Here is a 20,840-nt window from a genome sequence, read left to right on the forward strand (position 1 = left end):
AAAGAAATGGATGGGACAAGGACAAATTTCAAAAATTTGAGAAAATAAAGACATAAGTGGTAGCCCAAATTGACTCCACCCTACCGTGTCTCCAAGACAACAGACACTGCAGTCTATTTTGCATGGATCTTGACACACAAAAATGCCAAAAAAACGTCAGTTTTCTCCACACAAATAACACTTCAAATATGTAGCAACTTCGTATAGGCTATACTTCGGTCATACCATCACTAGTTTTACTTTGGCGCTAGAATATCTACAGGATGCATGCCACAATATTTCAAAATCTCTGTTACGATGTGAAGCATATCCTCTCAACAACATTGAGCCATGAATGGGGGACCTCTCACAATGCACCTTGAATTAACCTCACCCTCCCCCAATAGATGCCACACTAACCACACAATATAGAGCTAAAAATAACACATGCAAACTACATCCTCAACTGCTACGGCGTGTCATGCATCTATAAAACTCCCATTTTTGCAATACTCCTCGCTTTGGAGAACCTTTGCCCTCTAAGGCCTTGAGCCTTCCTCTATCTTGCTCTTTCTCCTCTCATGGAGGTAGAACAAGTTCTCCCTATGACCAATGTCGACAATGTGATTATCAATACCAGCATAAGCATGGAGGAGAAGAAGGAGCATGTCAATGGTGCTAAAGAGTTGAACCATTCTGATGAAATGATTACCATTGTCATGGAAAAAACCGATGGCGATAAGAAGATAATGGTGGAGGAGCCAACCGAAATTGCCATATCCAGGACTGCCTCCTCCAATCGATGCCAGAAGCAAGCCAAAAAGCGAGGTGTGTTCGGCCTCTTTCAGGCGCTGTTCATGTCCTTCAGCAGCAGCACCACCACAAAGAAGATGGATGTCACCACCGCCATGGGTGACAAGAAAAAGTTTGACATGATCGGCGTCAACAATGGGGACAAGGAAGCGATGGACATTGTGGCAAGATCATCCAGTGATGTCACCTCATGGAAGAACCTCGTCGATGGCATGCGCCCACTCCGCCTCTATGGGCAGCTGGAGTACTACCCACCGCCGTCGCCCGATAGGACCGAGGGCGTGACCAGCCGCTACTCATCCACCGAGGACCTACGGGAGCTGGGCAATTATTCCCATGAAAAAGAAGAGGAGGTAGAGGAGGATTCTCCAACGACAGAGGATGGTGGCTACAGCTCCAATGCAATCGACAGGCAGGCTGAGGAGTTCATTGCAAAGTTCTATGAGCAATTTAGGCTGCAAAAGTCAGATTCATTAAACAACTGGGCCGATTAATTGTCATCTTGACCTTAAAATTTACATTTGTGCCTACTCTCTCACGATGAACATGACATATGTGTGGGGAGAGGAAGACAAGTCCATTGCAGTGCAGTCACAAGATGATATTTGTGCGTACCAAAGACCTGTTTGGCATCCATAATCATATTCTATTGCTTCTCCTTGTAAATCTTCTAAGAAGTTGTTATTGCTAGATTTTATAAGTCAGAAAAAATACATGATAGATTTTAGGAGAGAATGGTGCAGTTGATTACACACATGAATGACTTATTACCTCTTGCACATTTTCTCAACATGTTGTTTGAACACTGGTCATGTTGTTGCTTTGTTGCCCTAACAGACCTTACAACAAACTTTTTGTGGTGACTGCTGGTTGATTTATTCAGTTAGACATCGGATAAAAGAAATTAGAGATAGAGACCGGCTTATGAAATTCGTAATCCACCATAACTGATTTTCTACCGTGTCCTACTCCTAATCCAACAAGAAATTCGAGATAGAATAGGGGTCTGTTTTGGTGATGGGTAGAATCAGACTCCGTATCAAATACGAGATAAACCCCCGACTCCCACCAGCGATATAAATACAGAGGACGAGTGGACGCCCAAATCCAACGTGCAAAATTGGTAACCCTAATTGCCCAATCGCTTGGAGCGCTGGAAGGGAGTCGTACCAAGTAGTAGTCACTAATTGCATTATCACACTAAATATATCGATGTTAATATCCTAATCAAGCAATGATTTTGACATTTTGACTATTTGGCCCTTTTTGAAACATATTTTACAAGACTCCAAAAAAGAACATAAGAAAAATAATCTCCAATTTCAACGACAACATTAACGACACTACCGTACAAAAATTCATTAGTGTAAGATCATAGTCATGATCTATATTTTATGATGAACAATTGGCTTGTAAAGTGATAGATTTAGTTTGTAAACAATTATTGTGTTGGTATGAGTGTGTGTGACTAATGTGGGTCAGGTTGCGATATCTGTGCCCGGAAGCGGTTGGTTTGTCTTTGTGTGTGCAGGTGACTTGAGGTCAACTGTGGTCAATGGCTGGTGAGGACCATGACTAAGTTCAGGGAGAAACCGAGGTCTGGATGGTTGGGATGTCATGTGACACGGTTGGACTAAAGTTGTGATTCTCGGAGGTCAATATCGGTCAATGGCAATGGGATCATGACTAAGCTCAGGAAGGAGCTAAGCTCCGGACGATCGAGGATACTGGATGACGATGTTGAATACGAGATGACACATGCTGGAGGGATACCGTGTGGGGATGGATGTGTAACGGGGTTCACAAGTTATGCGTGGAGTCTTCGTGTTCGCGAAGGAAACGGAAGAAATTTGGAGAGGTATATATATATATATATATATATATATATATATATATATATATATATATATATATATATATATATATTAGAGTACGGCGAGGTACTGTAGCATGCATATACGTGACCGTGCTGTGGTGTGCAGTACGTTGCTTTGGTTTGGAGGCTAGGCGTGCACGTGTCACGTGGCTGGGTGGCTTGATCGGTTGTGTCCGGTACGTGTACGAGAGATCGATTGGTTCATGCATGGAGTCTGTACGTGCAACGTACGTACATGGTCAGTATCGGATGGAGTCCGTTTTTGATAGATTCTCTGGAAAGTTAAGGAGTCGGTTTCGGCGGCGCGACTGCAAGCGCTCGGGACCGAGTCAAATATAATCTAGAGATATATTATTTTTGTTATAAATAGGTACCGAAGGGTATATTTTCGGTATGTTTTTTTGGAGATTTAGAATTAGAAAATTAGAGTTGAATAGTTATTGATTGATCAACAATTTTGAGAGGAGGAGTGCTGTTGGTGCACTTTGTAAATACCAGTTGAAGGAATAAAGTTGAGAGCATTCAATCTACATATTCTGCTTTTATCTACCGGTATTTCTCTGAATCTCGACGATCTGATTGACGGCATAGGAACGGCACGATTAAGTTAATCTCAGAAGCGGCATAAACAGATTGGCAGTGTCATAGGTAATATCAGGAACAACGTAACCAGAGGTAATCTTTTATTTCCGCTAAAATATTTTTGGGTTTTGGTTCTACCTGCCATTCACCCCCTGTAGACGTGGTTAATTCTGTTTCGATCCTACAATTAGTGCATACTTTGACGCTGAGACTTTCTGCCATAATAGCATCGGTAGCCATCTCGATCAGCAGGTGCTAGTTTTTATAACTTCGATATGCTACATCACACAAAATATACCGTGGTTACCCGTAGGACACTGGTAACGTGTTTATGCTAACGCTAGGATACCCAAATATGTTTGACACCATGTTTGTCGTGGATCCGAGCAATGCAACAACATTATCGGTCTCCAAAGAACGCGTCTAAATATTTTGAGAAAGGACAACCTAAACAAAGTTTCAACCATACACGCACACCACTCCTTCCATATCATGGTCACTGTCATAGCTTAAATGTTCTTATTTGATGATATGGTTACTCGGGTATAGGTTTTCATTAAAAAAAATTCTCTTCGATACCGTGAAACACAAAGACCATCTCATTTGATAAAAATATTTTAAAAAATCATTTCAGTAAAAATAGGCCCATCAAGACACGTGCATATCTTCTTCAGACGATGCAAAGCGGAACCATATATGCATCATTGCTTATCTCAGGTACACGGTATGAATTCAAAAGTTAATAGACGAACAACACATCCATATACAGTGTTTCTCCTTGAGTTTTTTATCAGTCAAGTTACCAATTCCAACCTACATATCCAAAGGAACCCTATAGGAACTCTCCTTAAATATTCACCTGCTTAGATCCATGTACAGTGTTTTTAGAGGAACCATGGCGAGCACCTATTAACTTCCAAATGCAAAGCTTTTTTACCATTCTTAGAAAAGCACCTCAAGGTACCACCATTTTTAGTGTAAAAAGGTTAGTATCTTAAGATACCAAAAATTTACACTAAAATTCTTAGTACGTCGAGATACTTTTTAAGGATGATAAAAAAACTCCAACAATTATCTTTACCTTCAAATGTACCTGTACCCGTTAGTATGTCAAGAAACATGCAAGCATTTGAGTTATCGAAGAAAAATAGTTGCTATAACTCACTATAGAGAAAGATGGCCAATCCAAGTGCCAAGTTTGCAATCAGTTATTGTACTTCTTAAATCTGCCTTTGTACATAGCTCACATTTTCTTCAGTACAGCAGATGTTCATTGCTCAATTTACCAATTGGATAAAATAAACTGATCTCAGTAGTTTTACCTGCACCCACTTTGAATTACAAACAAAAAAATAATGGGATTAAGCGTCACAAATGGCATTGGTCCAAAAGCATCTGAGGTCCATTCTAATAACTTGAATTGTGCCACAAATTATGTACTCTTATTGCATAAAAATGAATAATTATGCGTATATGTTTAAGTAATTCCATTGAATGACGAGCTGAATGGCGAATGAGTGTCAATGGGACAATATTGGATAGATACGATTTACCACTTATAATCTAGAGTCCAACATTCACAAGGCTCGACTAAATTTACAATGATATCAGCATAAGAAACTTACATGCAACAATGTTGTTTCCCTCATGATTAAACTGAAGCTGATATGGACGATTACTCCGACTCGTTATCTAGAGTATGCTAAATTGATCTGCAATAAGATTGAGCATGATGAAAATACATAGTAAAATAATGCAAATGCATTCCTTTTCTAAGATAACAAGTGAGTTTTATATGGTGACACCAAACGAAGAATTTATGCATCCATCAAAGTGGAGCCATCATTATTTGTTTTATTTGAACAAAATCCATCATTAATTTATTTTAGTAACCATTATGAATTCCCTTTTCCGTTATGAATGCGAACATGCTTAATTGGCACAGAATGTTAATCCAATGCAATAGACCATAAGACACTCTAAATGTAATACCAAACAAACCTACCAGATGGGAGTTGAATGCTAGGAAAAACCAGAACCCAAAATAAAAGATTGCATCTAGGGAGAACTTGACAAAACCCTGTTACCGCCGGTCACACTACTCCTATGCTGCTGGTCAGACCACCCGTTTGTCTCCAGTCAGACTGCCACTACCCCACCGGTCACCTCCTTGTCTATTATTAGACCGTATCAGGACCCAAAAAACACTAGCAGATAAAACTCGAAGATGTAGATTAAACTATCTTGACTTTAATGCATCAACTAGTGTTTACAAAGTGCACCTATAGCACTCTTTGCCAAACTGTCAATGTAAAATCGAAATCTAGGCTATACCCTAATTTTCTCTCATCTAAAATTTACAAAAAAAAACATACTGGGGCATATCAGTCGATATTTATATATACCTCAACGTGGTTGTGCAAAGCTCACGTATTTAGCTATTACAAATCAGGTCTCGCAATCTCGTGGAAAACCTTTCCTTAACTAAATTCAATATATGTTTATCTATAACACAATCAATCTTCCCATATCTAGACTTCCTTCCGAATTTAACTTCTTATTACTATACGCATACAATCCCTCTTATATGCCATATTGAAACTTTATCACCAAGTGCATTATCCTCTAGTCTTTAGTACCCCACATGATATCGTGATGTATGGATGTTGACCACTCCCAAGACAACTTTGATCCATCATCGGCAATACTCTCCCAAGGCCTCAAGAGATACCTACACATGCAACAACAAAAAAAACTATTTCAAATAGAAGTTCACTCCGTACGGAATAACTATTCTATATCCTCCTTCTCTCTTAACCCAAACCCACCTCCCACCCCCTTCCAAGGGCCCAAAACACCCCTCCCGCTTTGGTCAAAGTGCTTTTCTACCAGTCAAACATGTCCTTTGACATTCCACCACAACTCAGCTCTTGCCACTTCCGTCTGTCTGAAATATTACAGTAACATGAAAGCAAAAATGTAGTAACACGTCGGCTAATTTGTAGTAACAATATCAAATATAGTCAAGACAGGTCTAGTCTTTTAAATCACTTTTTGAAGCATTGGATTGAAAACGGTTTTTAAAAATAATATAGGACACGAGAGATATTGCTCTCTGAAGATTGGGGATACAATCTTTTAGTTCTTCACACATACTAGTAGTGCTGCCACACTGTGTATTTCTGCATTTTCATTGTGACGTTACTGCAAAACTATAATAACTTATAAGTTTTACAGTAACGTATGGTTAAAGAAAAATAGACTATTAGCAATGAGCCACGCTCATGGTCACAATTCCTATATTATTGCATTTTTATCACGATATTACTGTAATTATGCATATATTTTATAGCAACATAATGTGTTACTGCAATTCACAATAATATTAGTATAATGTGTTATTACATTAAGCAACTATATTCATAATTTAGTATGTGTTTTGATTTGCATGGTAGTGTACATGTGACATCCATACGGAACCATGCTTTAATTGCGAGGACGAGGAAGCGTTATTACGTACAAGTTACAAGGTCATTGTGCAACTATTTGCCATAGCATTAGTGTATGCTTGATAGATATTCTTAAGATATCAAACTTTAAACAACTTTAGTACCCCATTGTTAGAAAAAAGTGCTTTAAAAAGTAGATCCCTCATGGCTAAGTTTTGACGTTGTTACTGTGCAATAATATTGTTACTACACAGTTTCTTCTATGATACATGGGGTAATTCTTAGGATTTCAAACTTGAAACAACTTTATCTCTTAGACCATATATTATTGTTTAAAAATGTGTGTACCATTGTTAGAAAAGAAGTGCTTCAAAAAAGTAGATCTCTCGTGACTATGTTTCGATGTTGTTACTGCATATAAGATGTGACGTTACTGCATAATGATAGTGTTACTACACAATTGCTATGAGGCGAGAGATGAATCTTAAGATCTCAAAATTAAAACAACTTTATCTCTCTGCTCATATATTATTCTTTAAAAAATATTTGTACCTCATTGTTTGTAAAAAGTGCTTTAAAGAAGTAGATCCCTCATAACTATCTTTTGACGTTGTTACTGCAAGATGACCATACTGTTACTGCACATTTTCTATGAGGCTAGGAGTGAGTTTAGACATGTGGGGATGCCCAAAATAGGGTTGACACAACCCTTTGACCAGCTTTTGGTTGAGGTGAGAAATGTAGTATAGAATAATTGTCCTATAGGGGTAATATAATTCGATCACAAATTAGATAAATAATTAAATAGAGAAATCAGTTTGAAGGTTGCTAGATAGAGAGTTAATCCCTATTATGGGTTTGTTTGGGAGAACTCAAGATTCTGAGAAGCAGCTGGTAAGAAGTCAGCTTCTCAGAATATAGAAAAGCCGGGTTTCTCAGCTTCTGACTTCTAGTTTATTTTTTGGATTCTATAACTCCAAATTCTCAGAAGGTTAGTGCCATTTGGGAGAAGTTTTGACTTCTGGAGATTCTATAAAAAGCTGTAGTTGCCAGAAGTAATTGATTTTTTTTCCATTGAGGGCAGAATGATTAGTGCAAAATGTGAAAAATTAATTTTGCAAAAAAATAATAATAAAAGGTTAAAGTCTCATAAATTAAACTTCCCCAAATTTTAATGGGGCTAAATAATACCCTCCACATTGCCAAAACAAATTTGATCCAAAGAAAAAAGAATTAGAGGTCATGCTGTCCTCGGTGAAATACAATGATAAAATGAAATAGGCGATACACACACACATACACACTCATATTTTGGAGAACTATCTGGGCAGTGTAATACTCATATCTGTTGGCTGCGATGCCCCTGAGGTATCAGGAGCTGTGTCATGACAACCTGGTTTTGTAGGCAGAGACAGTGTCATGTTATTGCTATTTAGCATCACATTAACTTCACGCATAGTGGGTCGATCCTCTGCTCTCTCCTGGACGCAAAGAAGTGCAACCTGTGTGCACCTAATGATATCCATTCCTTCATTCTCCTCAGATAAAGAAGGGTCGACGAGCTCCTCGCACTTTTCATCTTTCCATAGTTGCCAAGCCTGTGACCAAGATCATATATAGCAAATGTATATAAGCAAGAGAGGATATTAATGTCTTAATTAGTGATATCTTCACTCACGTATCTTCTTAGATCGTGCGATCTTCCATCAATTTGGTAGGATCCAAAGGCTACTTTTCCACTTATGATCTCCAGAACCAGCACACCAAAGCTAAAAATGTCTGATTTTGCTGAATAAGTTCTGTGGGAGAAGTACTCTGGTGCCATGTAACCACTGCAAATATATATATATATAATCAATCCGAGAATAAAAACTGAAGACATAAGTGGCTGGAGGACAGTACAGATTAGAGCAATTAATTTTAAAATCATAAGAAAATACTGAAAGTTATCACATTTCTAAAGTAAAAGTTGATATCTCTAGATACTTTATACCTCGAGGTATTAAAATTTTGAATAAATTTTCTACTTAGATTTATTTTAGAGTATCGTAAAATTTTCCTATTAATTAATTTGCACTTACAACGTGAAATGCACTCATCAATCCTAATAAAGTACCTTCTCCGTACTCATATATAGCAAAGTAGAATAACATAATAGATGAATTAAAATTTGACCGAAAGCATATAAAATCGTAATATTTCCTACATGTCGTAATATTTTCCAAACTTTTGATTAAGAGTGGAATGTTAAAGTACGCAGTTTTTAGGGCTTACATTGTTCCAATGACAGTTGTTGTATTTGATTCTGTCATATTTGAAGTACAGATCCTTGCAATCCCAAAATCAGAAATTTTTGGGTTCATCTCGTTATCTAGAAGAATGTTACTGGGTTTCAGGTCTCTGTGGATAACACACATATTTGATTGTTCATGAATATAAAGAATCCCTTGAGCTATTCCTTCAATAATGCGGCGACGAACATACCAACTCAACTTTTCACCGGCTCCTACAGTAAAAAAATTATAAATGAACAAAACTTAATACCGTGATTTTACTACATGTAAGAATATATGAGAAATTTCATCAATGTGTAGCCGTACCAAAAATTGAGGAGTCCAAGCTTTTCTTGGGCATATATTCATACACAAGCATTCTTTCATTATTTTCGATGCAGCAACCTAGAAGTCTGACAAGATTTATATGCTGGAGTTTTGCGATGAGTCTAATTTCATTCTTGAACTCCAGTAGACCTTGCCTTGAACTTAATGCTAGTCTTTTGACAGCCACCTCCTGTCCATTCGGTAGTGTTCCCTGATTTTCACGTACGGAAACAAATCAACTCTTGTTATGTATTTTGCCAGAGAAATTAAATTACAACATATGTGCAGGATCTAATATAATATTTGTATACTGCACATATTATTTTCGTAATTACTCCCTCCATCCCCAAATAAGTTCATTCAGTTTTTTATACAATGTTTGACTCTTTGTCTTATTTAAATATTTTTTATAACTAATATTTTATTGTTATTAGATCATAAAACATAAATAATATTTTAAATGTTACTATTTTATGTGTTTTTAATATTTTTTAAATAAGATGGATGGTCAATTGTTAGACAAGTAAAGTATTTTTGGGACGGGATAGTATTGAGCAAATTAACATGGTACAGAATGTCCTACATTGATGAAACATTTAAAAACAAATGTGCGGTTATCCTTCGAGGTCCAGATTTTTTTTTCCTTTTGTGAAGACTTACGCACAAAAGAATACTCTGGGTTTCTTATACCATATTATCCACGTATGATTTCCAATAAATTAAACGACACCAGCTCTGTTTTAAAATAAGGTTCTTAGCCATTTTAGTTTATCTTAAAATAAGTTCATTTTTTTAAATAATCATTGCATTGAGAACAGATAAACTAACGAATAATAAATGCATTGGAACACATAAACTAGGGAATAATTATATTGGAATTTAATAAGATGGAGGGTATTTTTAGTATTTTAGCTTTTGCATTGGTAGTTATGTGCTGATTGAAGATAAAGTTATTTTGGGAAGAAGAGATTATGTTTTTTTAAAAGATTTTATATAAAAGTTTATTCTCAAACATTTTTAAAGTAGATTTTTAGCTTTATATTAGTTAATTTCATCGATTACACTATTAAATAACTATAAAAATCAGATAATATTTCAGCATTCATCTTCCGTCGATAGAAGAACATAGCCAGTACATTACAATGTCTGGATATAAAATATGTTAACAGTGCGTATTCAGACTTGCCTGAAATACTGGGCCAAAACCGCCTTCTCCAAGTTTAGATGAGAAGTTATCCGTCGCATGTTTTATCTCAGCAAATTTGTGTAACGAAAATCCTGCGTCGCATTCACTGATGATCTCTTTCTCCCAAAGTTTTAGCTCCGTATGCAACCGTGACTCTGTTGTCTCAAATTGCGAACACAGTCAGGTCCAGGTAACACGAAGGGGACACATCTCTGTTTTGGTTGGGAAGAATCTTTGCACTTACTTCTGATTTGTTTAAGGAGAAAAAAACCAAATATGAGCAGTACCGAGATGACAGATAACGCGATAATGATGATCTTGATCTGCGTTCTCAATCCCTCTGCAGATACACATGGTTGTACCATTGCATTAGTTCGGTGTGCTCATATACATATACAGTTCTAAAATTGCTTGCTAGGGAAGAAAGACTCATATGCAACAAAACTGGTTCAGGAATGTTTGTTTTTTTCCTTCGGATCAGTGTGGTATTGAAAGACCCTTATGCTCCACATATGATTTGTTATTGGAAAAAGTACGAATTACCCCCTTGAATTATAAGGGTCGGCCGAATTACCTCCTAAACCCGAAAACCAGACATTGTTTATTCTAAACTTTTAATACTGGGCAAATTATCACTCTCGACCCAATGCACAGTGGTTTTATCATACGTGGCGTACAGGTGGCAGTCCAGTCAGTATTTTTTTAATGGTGGGACCGACCTGTCGTAACCCCTCCCTCTCCTTTCCCTCTCCGGCGAACAGGGGCGAGGGCGGCGGGCGGTCGGCGTGCACGGCACCACGCGGGGGCGGGTGGTGGGCGGCGGCGACAGGTCGACGAGCCGGCTCCGGTTCCGCAACGCCCGCGTCGGCGACGGCGTGCATCACGCGGTCGGCGGTGTGGCTCGGCGGGCAGGACTTCGGCGAGGCGGAGGACGCACGGACCGGCGGATGGCTTCTGCTGCTCGCATCGCCACTGCTGGCTGCTACTGCGTATTGCTGGTTGCTGCTGTTGGCTGCTGCTGCACGTTGTGTGCATGCAGCCATGCAGTTAGCTTCGCTCAGCCGCAGCTGCTCGTCGCTGCATCCGACCGTCGACTCCGCCCGTTGCCACGCCGGCCGATCGCCGCCATCGACTTCGCCCGCCGCCGTCGATCCACCCATCGCCACGAAAGCCGCTCGCCACCGTTGATTCCACCTCTTGCCCCGTCGGTCGGTTGCTGCCGTCGATTCCGCCCGACGGGAGCATCTTAGACGGCCGACCTCGTCTCCTTCGCTGAGGAGCACATCGTCGGCGGGTCGCACGACGAGCAGCGCATCGGCGTCGAGATCCTCGTCAACGTCCTGGCGAACCCGTGGCTCGGGGAGGCTGCGCTACGGCGGGTCGGCACGTCGGCGGCCGTCGTGGACCACCTGGTGGAGATGCTCAACTGGAACGGCCCCGCTGAGGCCGCCGCGCCCGGGGCGTCCGCGGCGCTCGTCGTGTCCACGCTCGCCAGCAAGAAACGGAACGCGCTCCGCGTCGCCAGCGTCCTCGGCTGCCTCCGCCGCTGCCACCGAAGCCGCCTCTGCCCCGCGGCGCCGTGCGCGCCGACCTCCCTCGCCCAGGTTCGCCGCCGTTCGCCAGAGAGAGATTGGAGGGGCTATGACAGGTGGACCCCATCATTAAAAAAAACGAAAATGCTGACTGTAGTGCCACATGTACGCCAGGTATGATAAAACCGCTTTGGATTGGGTCGAGTGAGGTAATTTGGCCAGATTGAAAGTTAAGGGTAAACGGTGTCTGGTTTTCGGGTTTACGGGTTTAGGGGGGGTAATTCGGTATGAAAGTTAGTCATCTTACATTTGCAAAGTATATTTTTTAATATTATGGTAGTAAATCTATTGTTTGTACCATGAAATAGCGATTATAAACGTCAGACTATCTTTTATCTTAGAGATTTGTTCCGGTCCAACAAAAAGTACCTCGAGGTAACGGTACCTTGAGGTACTAAATTATTTCCAACCATTGGATCTAGCTGAATAGGATGTACACTGTTAGATCCAACGATAAAAAACGATTGTGTACCGCAAGGTACCGATACCTCTAGTTACTTTTTGTTGAACTGAAGCAAATCTCATTTATCTTATGTCTCGGTCAAAACCGAAGTATACTACTGTTATATTGAAGTGTATCGGTTGTTTCAAAAATAAACTAATTAACGTGCGTGATATAAATGCAGTACCACATATCATACTGCCTTTGCTATGCAAATAATGAATTGATACCAACAGAACAACTGAACAAAGTTCATTCGCGAACATACTTTTGGCCATGGGGAGCTTGATGGTGGTGTTTGTTTCTGTGAAGAAGATGGTCGTCTCGTAGCGAGCGGTGCAGCGTACCCCAAAAATCCTCGCGCCAACTTCGGTAGTGATGAGCAACGACGCAACCGACAACATTGGTATCCTGGCGGTGCTGTTGACGATGCAGCTCCGGCACTGGTCTCCGGTGAGGTCGGGCGTGCACTGCACCAGCGCGTACACGTTCTCCACGCCCTGCACCGGCGGCCCGACGGCGACCTCGCCGGTGGCGTACCGGCTCGGCGAGCTGGCCGCGTAGGTCGCCGTCGCGTCCATCAGCTCCATCACCCTCTCCGCAAGCAAGCCGGCCGCCTGCCCGCCCCGCACGCTGTTCGTGTTATAGATCGACCACTCCGGCTCGTTGCTGAGGGTGGAGAGGAAGTCGTCGCCGGAGAACCGGAGCATGTACTTGTCGTAGTAGACCGTCACGTCCCTGTAGGACGGGCAGAGCTCGCCGGTAACGAACCGGAACGCCGCGGCGAGGTCGCTGGCGCAGGACGGCCCGGCGGCGTGCTCGGCCAGGCAGAGCACGAGGCCGTAGACATAATCGGGCGGAACGCCGACCGTCCTGGAGGCGAAGCCGGTCGCCGTCGCGTTGGCGCCGGCGACGAGGGCCGCACCAAGGGCCTTCAGGTTGGATCCGAACGTGCTGTTCGGCGTGTACCGGCCGGCGGTCTCGCTGCAGTTATAGTAAAAAGGGCTCGCGGACCTCGCGGTGACAGAGTTAGCAGCCTGCAGCGTCTGCACTCCGGCAGAAATCGATGCCGGCGAGAGTAGGATCAGTAGGACGAGGACTGACATGGTTACGGATGTACTGCGAGCATGCACGGCTGGCTGCGCTACGGGGTTAATAAACATGATCGGTTGCTCGGATAGCACTCTGATTCCATAGGTTAGTTAATTCATACTACCATCGAGATCCATTCCTTTGGTTAGCTTAAGTTTCATGAGTCAAGATGGTCAAAAACCACGGTACTTTACGCCCATTGTTTGAAGGAAGAATTTTACTCTTGCCCCGTACACAACCACACTAATACTTATATACCTCCGTCAAAAAAAAAAACTTTATTTCCTTTTTCTTGTCCAGCATTTAAGCATCTTTTTTGTGCCCAAAGTACTTTATTTTTAATTTTTTTTAGCTCATACACCAGTCATGGCTAACATTTCCAAATACGTTCCACACTCAAACATCTTCTTCCAGAAAAAGCCTACTTGATGCATAACCCTTAATTCATGGCCTTAACTGAAACTAGCTCACTAAATTCAATCATAAGGTTAGAAGCCTCAGAGCACAAATTAGAAAGTGGATCAGGGCAAACAAAAGCTTACAAAATCTGTTAAGCACCAACAAATGCACCGTACAATATCTTGAAAACATTGAAGGAGCTTTTTTTTTTTAAGTATCTTAGGTACCACCCTTTTTAGTGTAAAAAGTGGGGTACCTTAAGGTAAAAAACTCGTACTAAAATTCTTGGTATTTTAAGATACTTTTTAAGGATGACAAAAAAAACTCATATTGAAGAACATAGACAACTAACTTGCTTCGAATACTGCCTTCGATAGAATATATAGAATAAGATCAAAGAACTCACTTGGTTCACAGCACTCAAACGGAAAAGAAGAGCAATAATTAGATACTGCACATTAGGAGATGAAAACACAAAATTCTACCACACACAGTAGCTACAATCAGCAAGCAGAAGAACAACATTAAATTGCTCACGGAAAACAATATGGAGCACTAACTCAAAAAAACTGGAAATAACAACCTCATATTTTGCAATATGACCCTATAAAAACTTTATCAGGATTAGGCTAATCTCCAAGTTTTATGTGCAAACTTCTCAGTTAATGAAATAAAAACTTTTTTATTCAAACACCAAACAACAAAAGCCTAGGCCTGATGGGTTCACAAACGAATTCTACAGAAGGTTTCTAAACACTTTACTGCCAGACCTCCTAGATATCTTCCAAAATTTCTATGATAACAGAATCAACCTACAAGGAGTCAACTGATCTTAATTCTTACATAACCCTACTTCCAAAAAATACAAGCCCTTGTCATTGGCGGATCTAGGATTTAGGATATGGGTGGTCGAATAATTGTTTTTTTCAAACACAGTTAATCTAATGATGCTAATATATACCATGCAAGTATAGATAATAGAATTGACCAAAAAAGTGTTAAAAATATCTTCTTCATCCACTTGAAAGAAAGCATCCCGCTCAACGAATGTGACTAGACAGTTATCCAAAAGTTCATCACCCATCTTATTTCTCAACTTATGCTTGATGAAATTCATAGCGGAAAATGCTCTTTCAACACTTGCCGTTACAACCGGTAGAATCAGTACCATCTTAAGAAGCAAGTAGACCAAATCATAAACGATGTGTCTCTTTGTTTGATTAAGCTTGACTGAGAGATCAACAAGATTGTTTAGATCTTTGAAACCATCGTCTTTTCTCACGTCATCAATATAATTCTCAAGATGCATATCAAGTCTTAATAATTCAAAACGTGGAAAGTCAATAGGGTAGAACTCGGCAAGTCGATGTACCTTGTGTGCATGAAAAGAAAAGATTCTACACTTAGCATTATTCAAGAATGCCATATAAAATACAAATGAAATTGACGATTATATATTATACATACCTTCTGTGCATCAAAAGACGCAAATGAGTCTGCCGGATTTAAGGCTGCCATAGAGGAAAGTAACTCCATATTAACCTCATCAAATCGATTGTCAAGTTCTTTTCTAATCTGATGAATAATCCCTATATATATATATACTTCTCTTCTAAAGTGGTCATCATTTGTTTGATTACGAGCAAACCTTCTTGATCTTCCATAAGGGACATAAACACCATCCATTTTAGGAACTTCAACACCATGTTCATTGTAAAACAAAGTGACCCTTTCAAGGAATGAAACCCACCGATCAGACCTCATCTCTTGCATTCTACTCTTTGCCAAACGAACAAGTGTCATTGCATTAAGAATATCTTGTTCTCTTCTTTGCAAACACTCAGACAAATCATTTGTGTATCCAAGAATGACAAGCATCAAGTGTGCACTGAAAATAAAATCAAACGACTCAAAAACTCCAACTATAGCATGTATTTTTGGCCATTGACTTCTTTATGAAGTATCTTCTCCAAGTTTTATAAGTACATCACGAATTGCAGGATACATAGCAACAATATTGAGAATGGTTCTGTAGTAAGATCCCCATCGAGTCTCACCGGGTCTAGATAATCCAATCTCTTGATTTTGTCCCCTTCCAGTTTCTAGTACACCACATTCAATTGCTTTAACAACATCTTGAAGTCTAGCATTTCAAAGCATGTCATGCCGCTTACTAGAAACCCCAACAATATTTAGCAAGAGAGATACTTGGTCGAAAAACCACACACAATCATCATTCCCCTTGGCAACCGCTACAAGAACAAGTTGGAGTTGATGTGCAAAACAATGGATATAATAAGCAGAAGGTGAATCTTGCATTATCAGTGTTTTCAGCCCTTTAATCTCTCCTTTCATGTTGCTAGCCCCGTCATAACCTTGGCCACGAATTTGACCTGTAGTCAAATGGTGACTAACTAGTAATCCCTGAAATGCTTCCTTAAGTGATGAAGAAGTGGTACCTTCTACATGGACCACTCCTAGAAAGTGCTCACATGGCCTTCCCAAATTATCAATATAACGCAAGCAAAGAGCTAGTTGTTCTTTATGAGATACATCACTACACTCATCAGCTAGAATTGCATAGTGCTCATCACCAAGTTCTTCAATAATTTTTTTCTAGTTTCTATGGCACAACAATGAATAATTTGCTTTTGTATTTCTGGAGATGTCAAAGTGCAATTACCCGAGGCATTCTTTAAAACAAACTTATCCACCTCTTTACTATTTGATGCAAGCCATTTCAACAATTCAGGGAAGTTCCCTCTATTGCTAGACTGTTCACTTTCATCATGTCCACGAAATGTCAACCCTTGATGCAAAAGAAACTTTAAACATCGAAGAGAATAAGTCAATCTAATCTTATAGAGCCGCAATTCCTCACTACTCCAATTCTCAATTTTATTATCAATTGCTGCAGTAGGATTCAAATATAAATTGGACCTCTCTTGAGCTGCATTGTGCACACTTCCTACTCCACCAACATGTTTATTAAGTGCATCATCTCTATTCCAATTTCTCCAACCATCATTAGTAAATGCATCAGTTCTACTACCCTTGCCTTGTTCTCTTTTAAACAGGTAGCATACAAAGCAAAATGCAGATTCATTCTCGATACTATATTCAAGCCAATGATATCTATGAAACCAAACAATATTGAACTGCCGATCTCTATTTCCAATTTTTCTTTTCTTGTATTCATGTGCATAGGGTTTAAATGGATCTTTAAGAATATATGCTCTTCTAACTGTCTTGATCATTGGTAGGATAACTTACAATAGGTAGTCTTTCCGCTGGATCATGTGGAAGGCGGTCAATGTTATAAACCAAGGATGGGGGAGGCAGTGGTGGTGGAGGCGGTGGCGGCGGCGGTGGTGGTGAGACACCTTGGTCTTCCTCAACATCTTGTTCTTGAGTGCGCTCCTCTACCACCGGGGCAGAAGACACTATACCGGCATTCTTCTTTGCTGCGTGTTTGCGAAAAAGAGATGCAATATCTCCATCTTTCTTCATGTTTCACAATCTGCATTATAGTAATACAATTAATAATTCAATATCACATAACAGGAGTTTAAACTTTTAGAATTGCAAAATAATAAAAATACACAAGTACAATTGTTGAATTGTACAAGTACAAACCTAGTCAAAATTTGTATTGTTGAGGATTGAGTTGTTGATTCCTGTCAATTACTCAATTGTTTGCTGTCAAACCTAGTCTGTTGGCTGCCCACTACTCGCGTGAGTGCATGACCACATTGTCCGTGCAGACTGCAGGTTGCCCGCGGCCGCGGCGCTTGAATCCTGATGCAGGCTCGCTGGATCGCTGACGCTGGGGACGGGGGTGCGCGTGCGCCGACCAGCGGCCGACCGCTCAGCCACGCCGCGCCACCGCCGACGCCGACGGCTGTCTGCTCCGCCGCGGCGCTGCGCCACTACCGTTGTGATCGCCCAGGGGCCAAGGGCAGGACAGGAGGAAACAAACCGATGAGGCGACGAGCTGCGAGGCTACGAGCGACGGCCGACGAGGCGATGCGATCTTGTGAATATGCGATCAGGCGACGAACTGACGTAGTAGATTGGAATGGAAGACGAACGGACGAAGAGCAAACGACGACGTTTCTGCTTCTGTTTCTTCCTACTGGACCCACTCCCACAGATGTCGGGATGCTGAATGCTTGCGTCATTTTCTTTTTTTTATTTTTTTAATACTGGGGGTACCATCACACAAATATTTGGGTGGTCCGGGACCTGTAGCTCCGCCGTTGGCCCTTATTTTTACTACTATAAAAGACTCTAGTAGTGGTGACAGTGAATCTACCACCACCACTTACTCTCATTACATGTTTACAATTTACCCCCTTAACTTTGTAATGTTTAAAATTAATTAAATCTAGATGGATATGCATATAAAATCAAATTGATATGGATATTTCTTATATAAAAAAGATGGTCACATGACATAATATGTATTTATCCTTTGCAAAGCATAGACATTCAGTTAGTGACATAAAAGACTTCAGACCAATATCCCGACTCCACAACTAGAGCTAGGCAAATAGCTCGGGCTCGTGAGCTTGGCTCGGCTCGAATCCTAAACGAGCTGAGCCCGAGCTGAGCCCGAGCCTAGGTTTAGCTCGTTTGTGAACCGAGCTGAGCCCGAGCCAACTCGCGAGCGGCTCACGAGCTAAATAGGCTTGGTTTGAAGATAGACTTCTGGCTAAAACCAACGAAGCTCATCTCTGGCCCATTACGAAACTAAGGTGTCTCTGTGAATTTTGATTGATATTAGAGTCAGGATATTGTCATCATAAATATTGACTTATACTGCGAATCCAAAATAATGTTGAGCGTTCAATAATCTCACAATAATTTTACAGTTGCATGACGAATCTTGATATTACATTCTTGAAACATTTGCATCCTAAGATTGCACATCTGTAATTGTTTTGTTCAAGGGGAGATGCTCACTGGACCAGCAACAGTTTTGTTCATGTATGAAATATCTACCAGGCTTAATCTTCTAGCACATTTCAGATTGTCAAATAGATGTTGCTACCACAAGCCAAGCCGAGCCTCATGTGCAGCTCGGTTGGAGAACCGAGCCGAGCCTGGCATTTGGCGAGCTTCCACGAGCCAAGCCGAGCCAGGCTCGGCTTGGCTCGTTTCCACCCCTATCCACAACCTATCAAAGCTATTGAGTACGGTCATGACTAATAGACTACAAACTCAAATAGCTTAACTAATTGATCCAATGCAGTCAAGCTTTATCAAAAAATATATCTGTCACACGGAACTTTATTCATGGCATCTGGAATGGTTCAATATACACTAAACAGGAAGAAGCCAATGCTAGTGCTTAAACTGGACTTACACAAAGCTTTGACACAGTAAGTTGGGAAGCTATTATATAGGTCTTACATCATAGGGGTTTTCCTAACAGATGGATAGAGTGGATAAAAGCACTTCTTGGTACTACTAGTGCACAAATAATAATGAATATGGGACAACATGGGAAGCAATACAGTATAGAAGAGGCTATCCCCACACCTATTCATCCTCATTGCATATGTGCTACATAAGATGATGCAAAAAGAATATCAAAATGGTTCCCTAACTCACCCCTAGATGAACTGGAGCACCACCAATTCTTCAGCATGTTGATGACACATACACCTTATAAAAGGCAATATTCAGCAAGTAACAACAATGAAACAACTACTAGACTTGTTTGCAGACTTTTTAGGCTTACAAATCAACTACCACAAAAGTACCCTATAGTGCCAATTCATTTGAGCTCAACCGAAGCAGATGTAGCAGCACAAATCCTCCAATGCCCCTTAAATATGCTACCGTGCAATTACTTGGGAATGCGACTAACTACAGCGAAGATTACTCACAACATGGTAATGGCAGTCATTTCAAAGATAGACAAGATGTTAGCAGGGTGGCTACCTTTATCCTCTGGAGGAAGAATAACAATGATGAATTCAGTTATCTCAGTGATCCCAACATACTACATGACATGCTATTAATGGCCAGATAAGTCAATCAAAGTAATCGATGAACTCAAAAGGGCCTTCTTATGAAAAGGAGAGAAAACAATTAAAGGAGGACAATGTCTAGTCACATGTAAAACTGTGGTACTATCCAAACCATAGGGAGGACTAGGTATCAAAGATCTGAACGAACATAACATGGTACTACTCATGAAAATTGGAAACAGAATACTCACTGAAAGCGAACAACCAATGGCAAAAATGGTTCAGAGAGAAATATATGTAGGTCAAGATATCATCACATGCGAAAGCTAATGATATGATACACCTATATGAAAAAGTATAAACTCTAATATCAACAAACCGATCCCTATGACAAAAGCTAAATTGGGAAGGGAAACACATTACTATTCTCGAAAGACAACTGGACAAATGATCAGTTTTTTCATAGACATTGGACAAGGATTGCATAGTCCAATCACAATTCCAGAATCAAGTTTGGTCCATCAAACTGCACCAAAATCTATCCACTCAAGCACAAACAGAGCTAGAGGAATTGCAGCTGATCATCAATAACTACACTCCCGACGAGACAATTTTGGATCAAAGACAAATGTTATACCCAACTGCACAAATTGCGACTTCAAACTTATTCCAGATGTAGATTTACTATGGATCACTTTGGAGCTCAGCTGATTATGTCTGGATAAGCATCATACCCAACACCTACAAAATGTTCCTTTGCCTGGATTTCAAAGATAGATTAAATACCAATGCGGTATGACAAGGAAGAAATGGAATGATAACCAGCACTGTGACTTTTGTCCGGCACTGATC

General features: G+C 40.5%; 2 protein-coding genes across 2 annotated transcripts; one reads left to right on the forward strand and one right to left on the reverse strand.

The window, feature by feature from the left end:
* Positions 1-510: 510 nt before the first annotated feature.
* LOC102713150 lies at positions 511-1,582 on the forward strand. The gene has a single exon (XM_006645794.2). The coding sequence runs from the start codon at positions 561-563 to the stop codon at positions 1,284-1,286; it is 726 nt and encodes a 241-aa protein (XP_006645857.1). The 5' UTR covers positions 511-560; the 3' UTR covers positions 1,287-1,582.
* A 6,436-nt stretch (positions 1,583-8,018) lies between these two features.
* LOC102713429 (cysteine-rich receptor-like protein kinase 15) lies at positions 8,019-13,625 on the reverse strand. Its single transcript, XM_040519998.1, has 6 exons — positions 12,788-13,625; positions 10,482-10,640; positions 9,300-9,467; positions 8,974-9,205; positions 8,378-8,531; positions 8,019-8,297 (listed from the first exon to the last, which is right to left on the reverse strand). Exons 1-6 carry the CDS (start codon positions 13,623-13,625, stop codon positions 8,019-8,021), a joined length of 1,830 nt encoding a protein of 609 aa, XP_040375932.1.
* Positions 13,626-20,840: the final 7,215 nt, after the last annotated feature.

The sequence above is a fragment of the Oryza brachyantha genome, chromosome 1, assembly GCF_000231095.2.
Source record: "Oryza brachyantha chromosome 1, ObraRS2, whole genome shotgun sequence".
NCBI classification, from domain to species: Eukaryota; Viridiplantae; Streptophyta; class Magnoliopsida; order Poales; family Poaceae; genus Oryza; species Oryza brachyantha.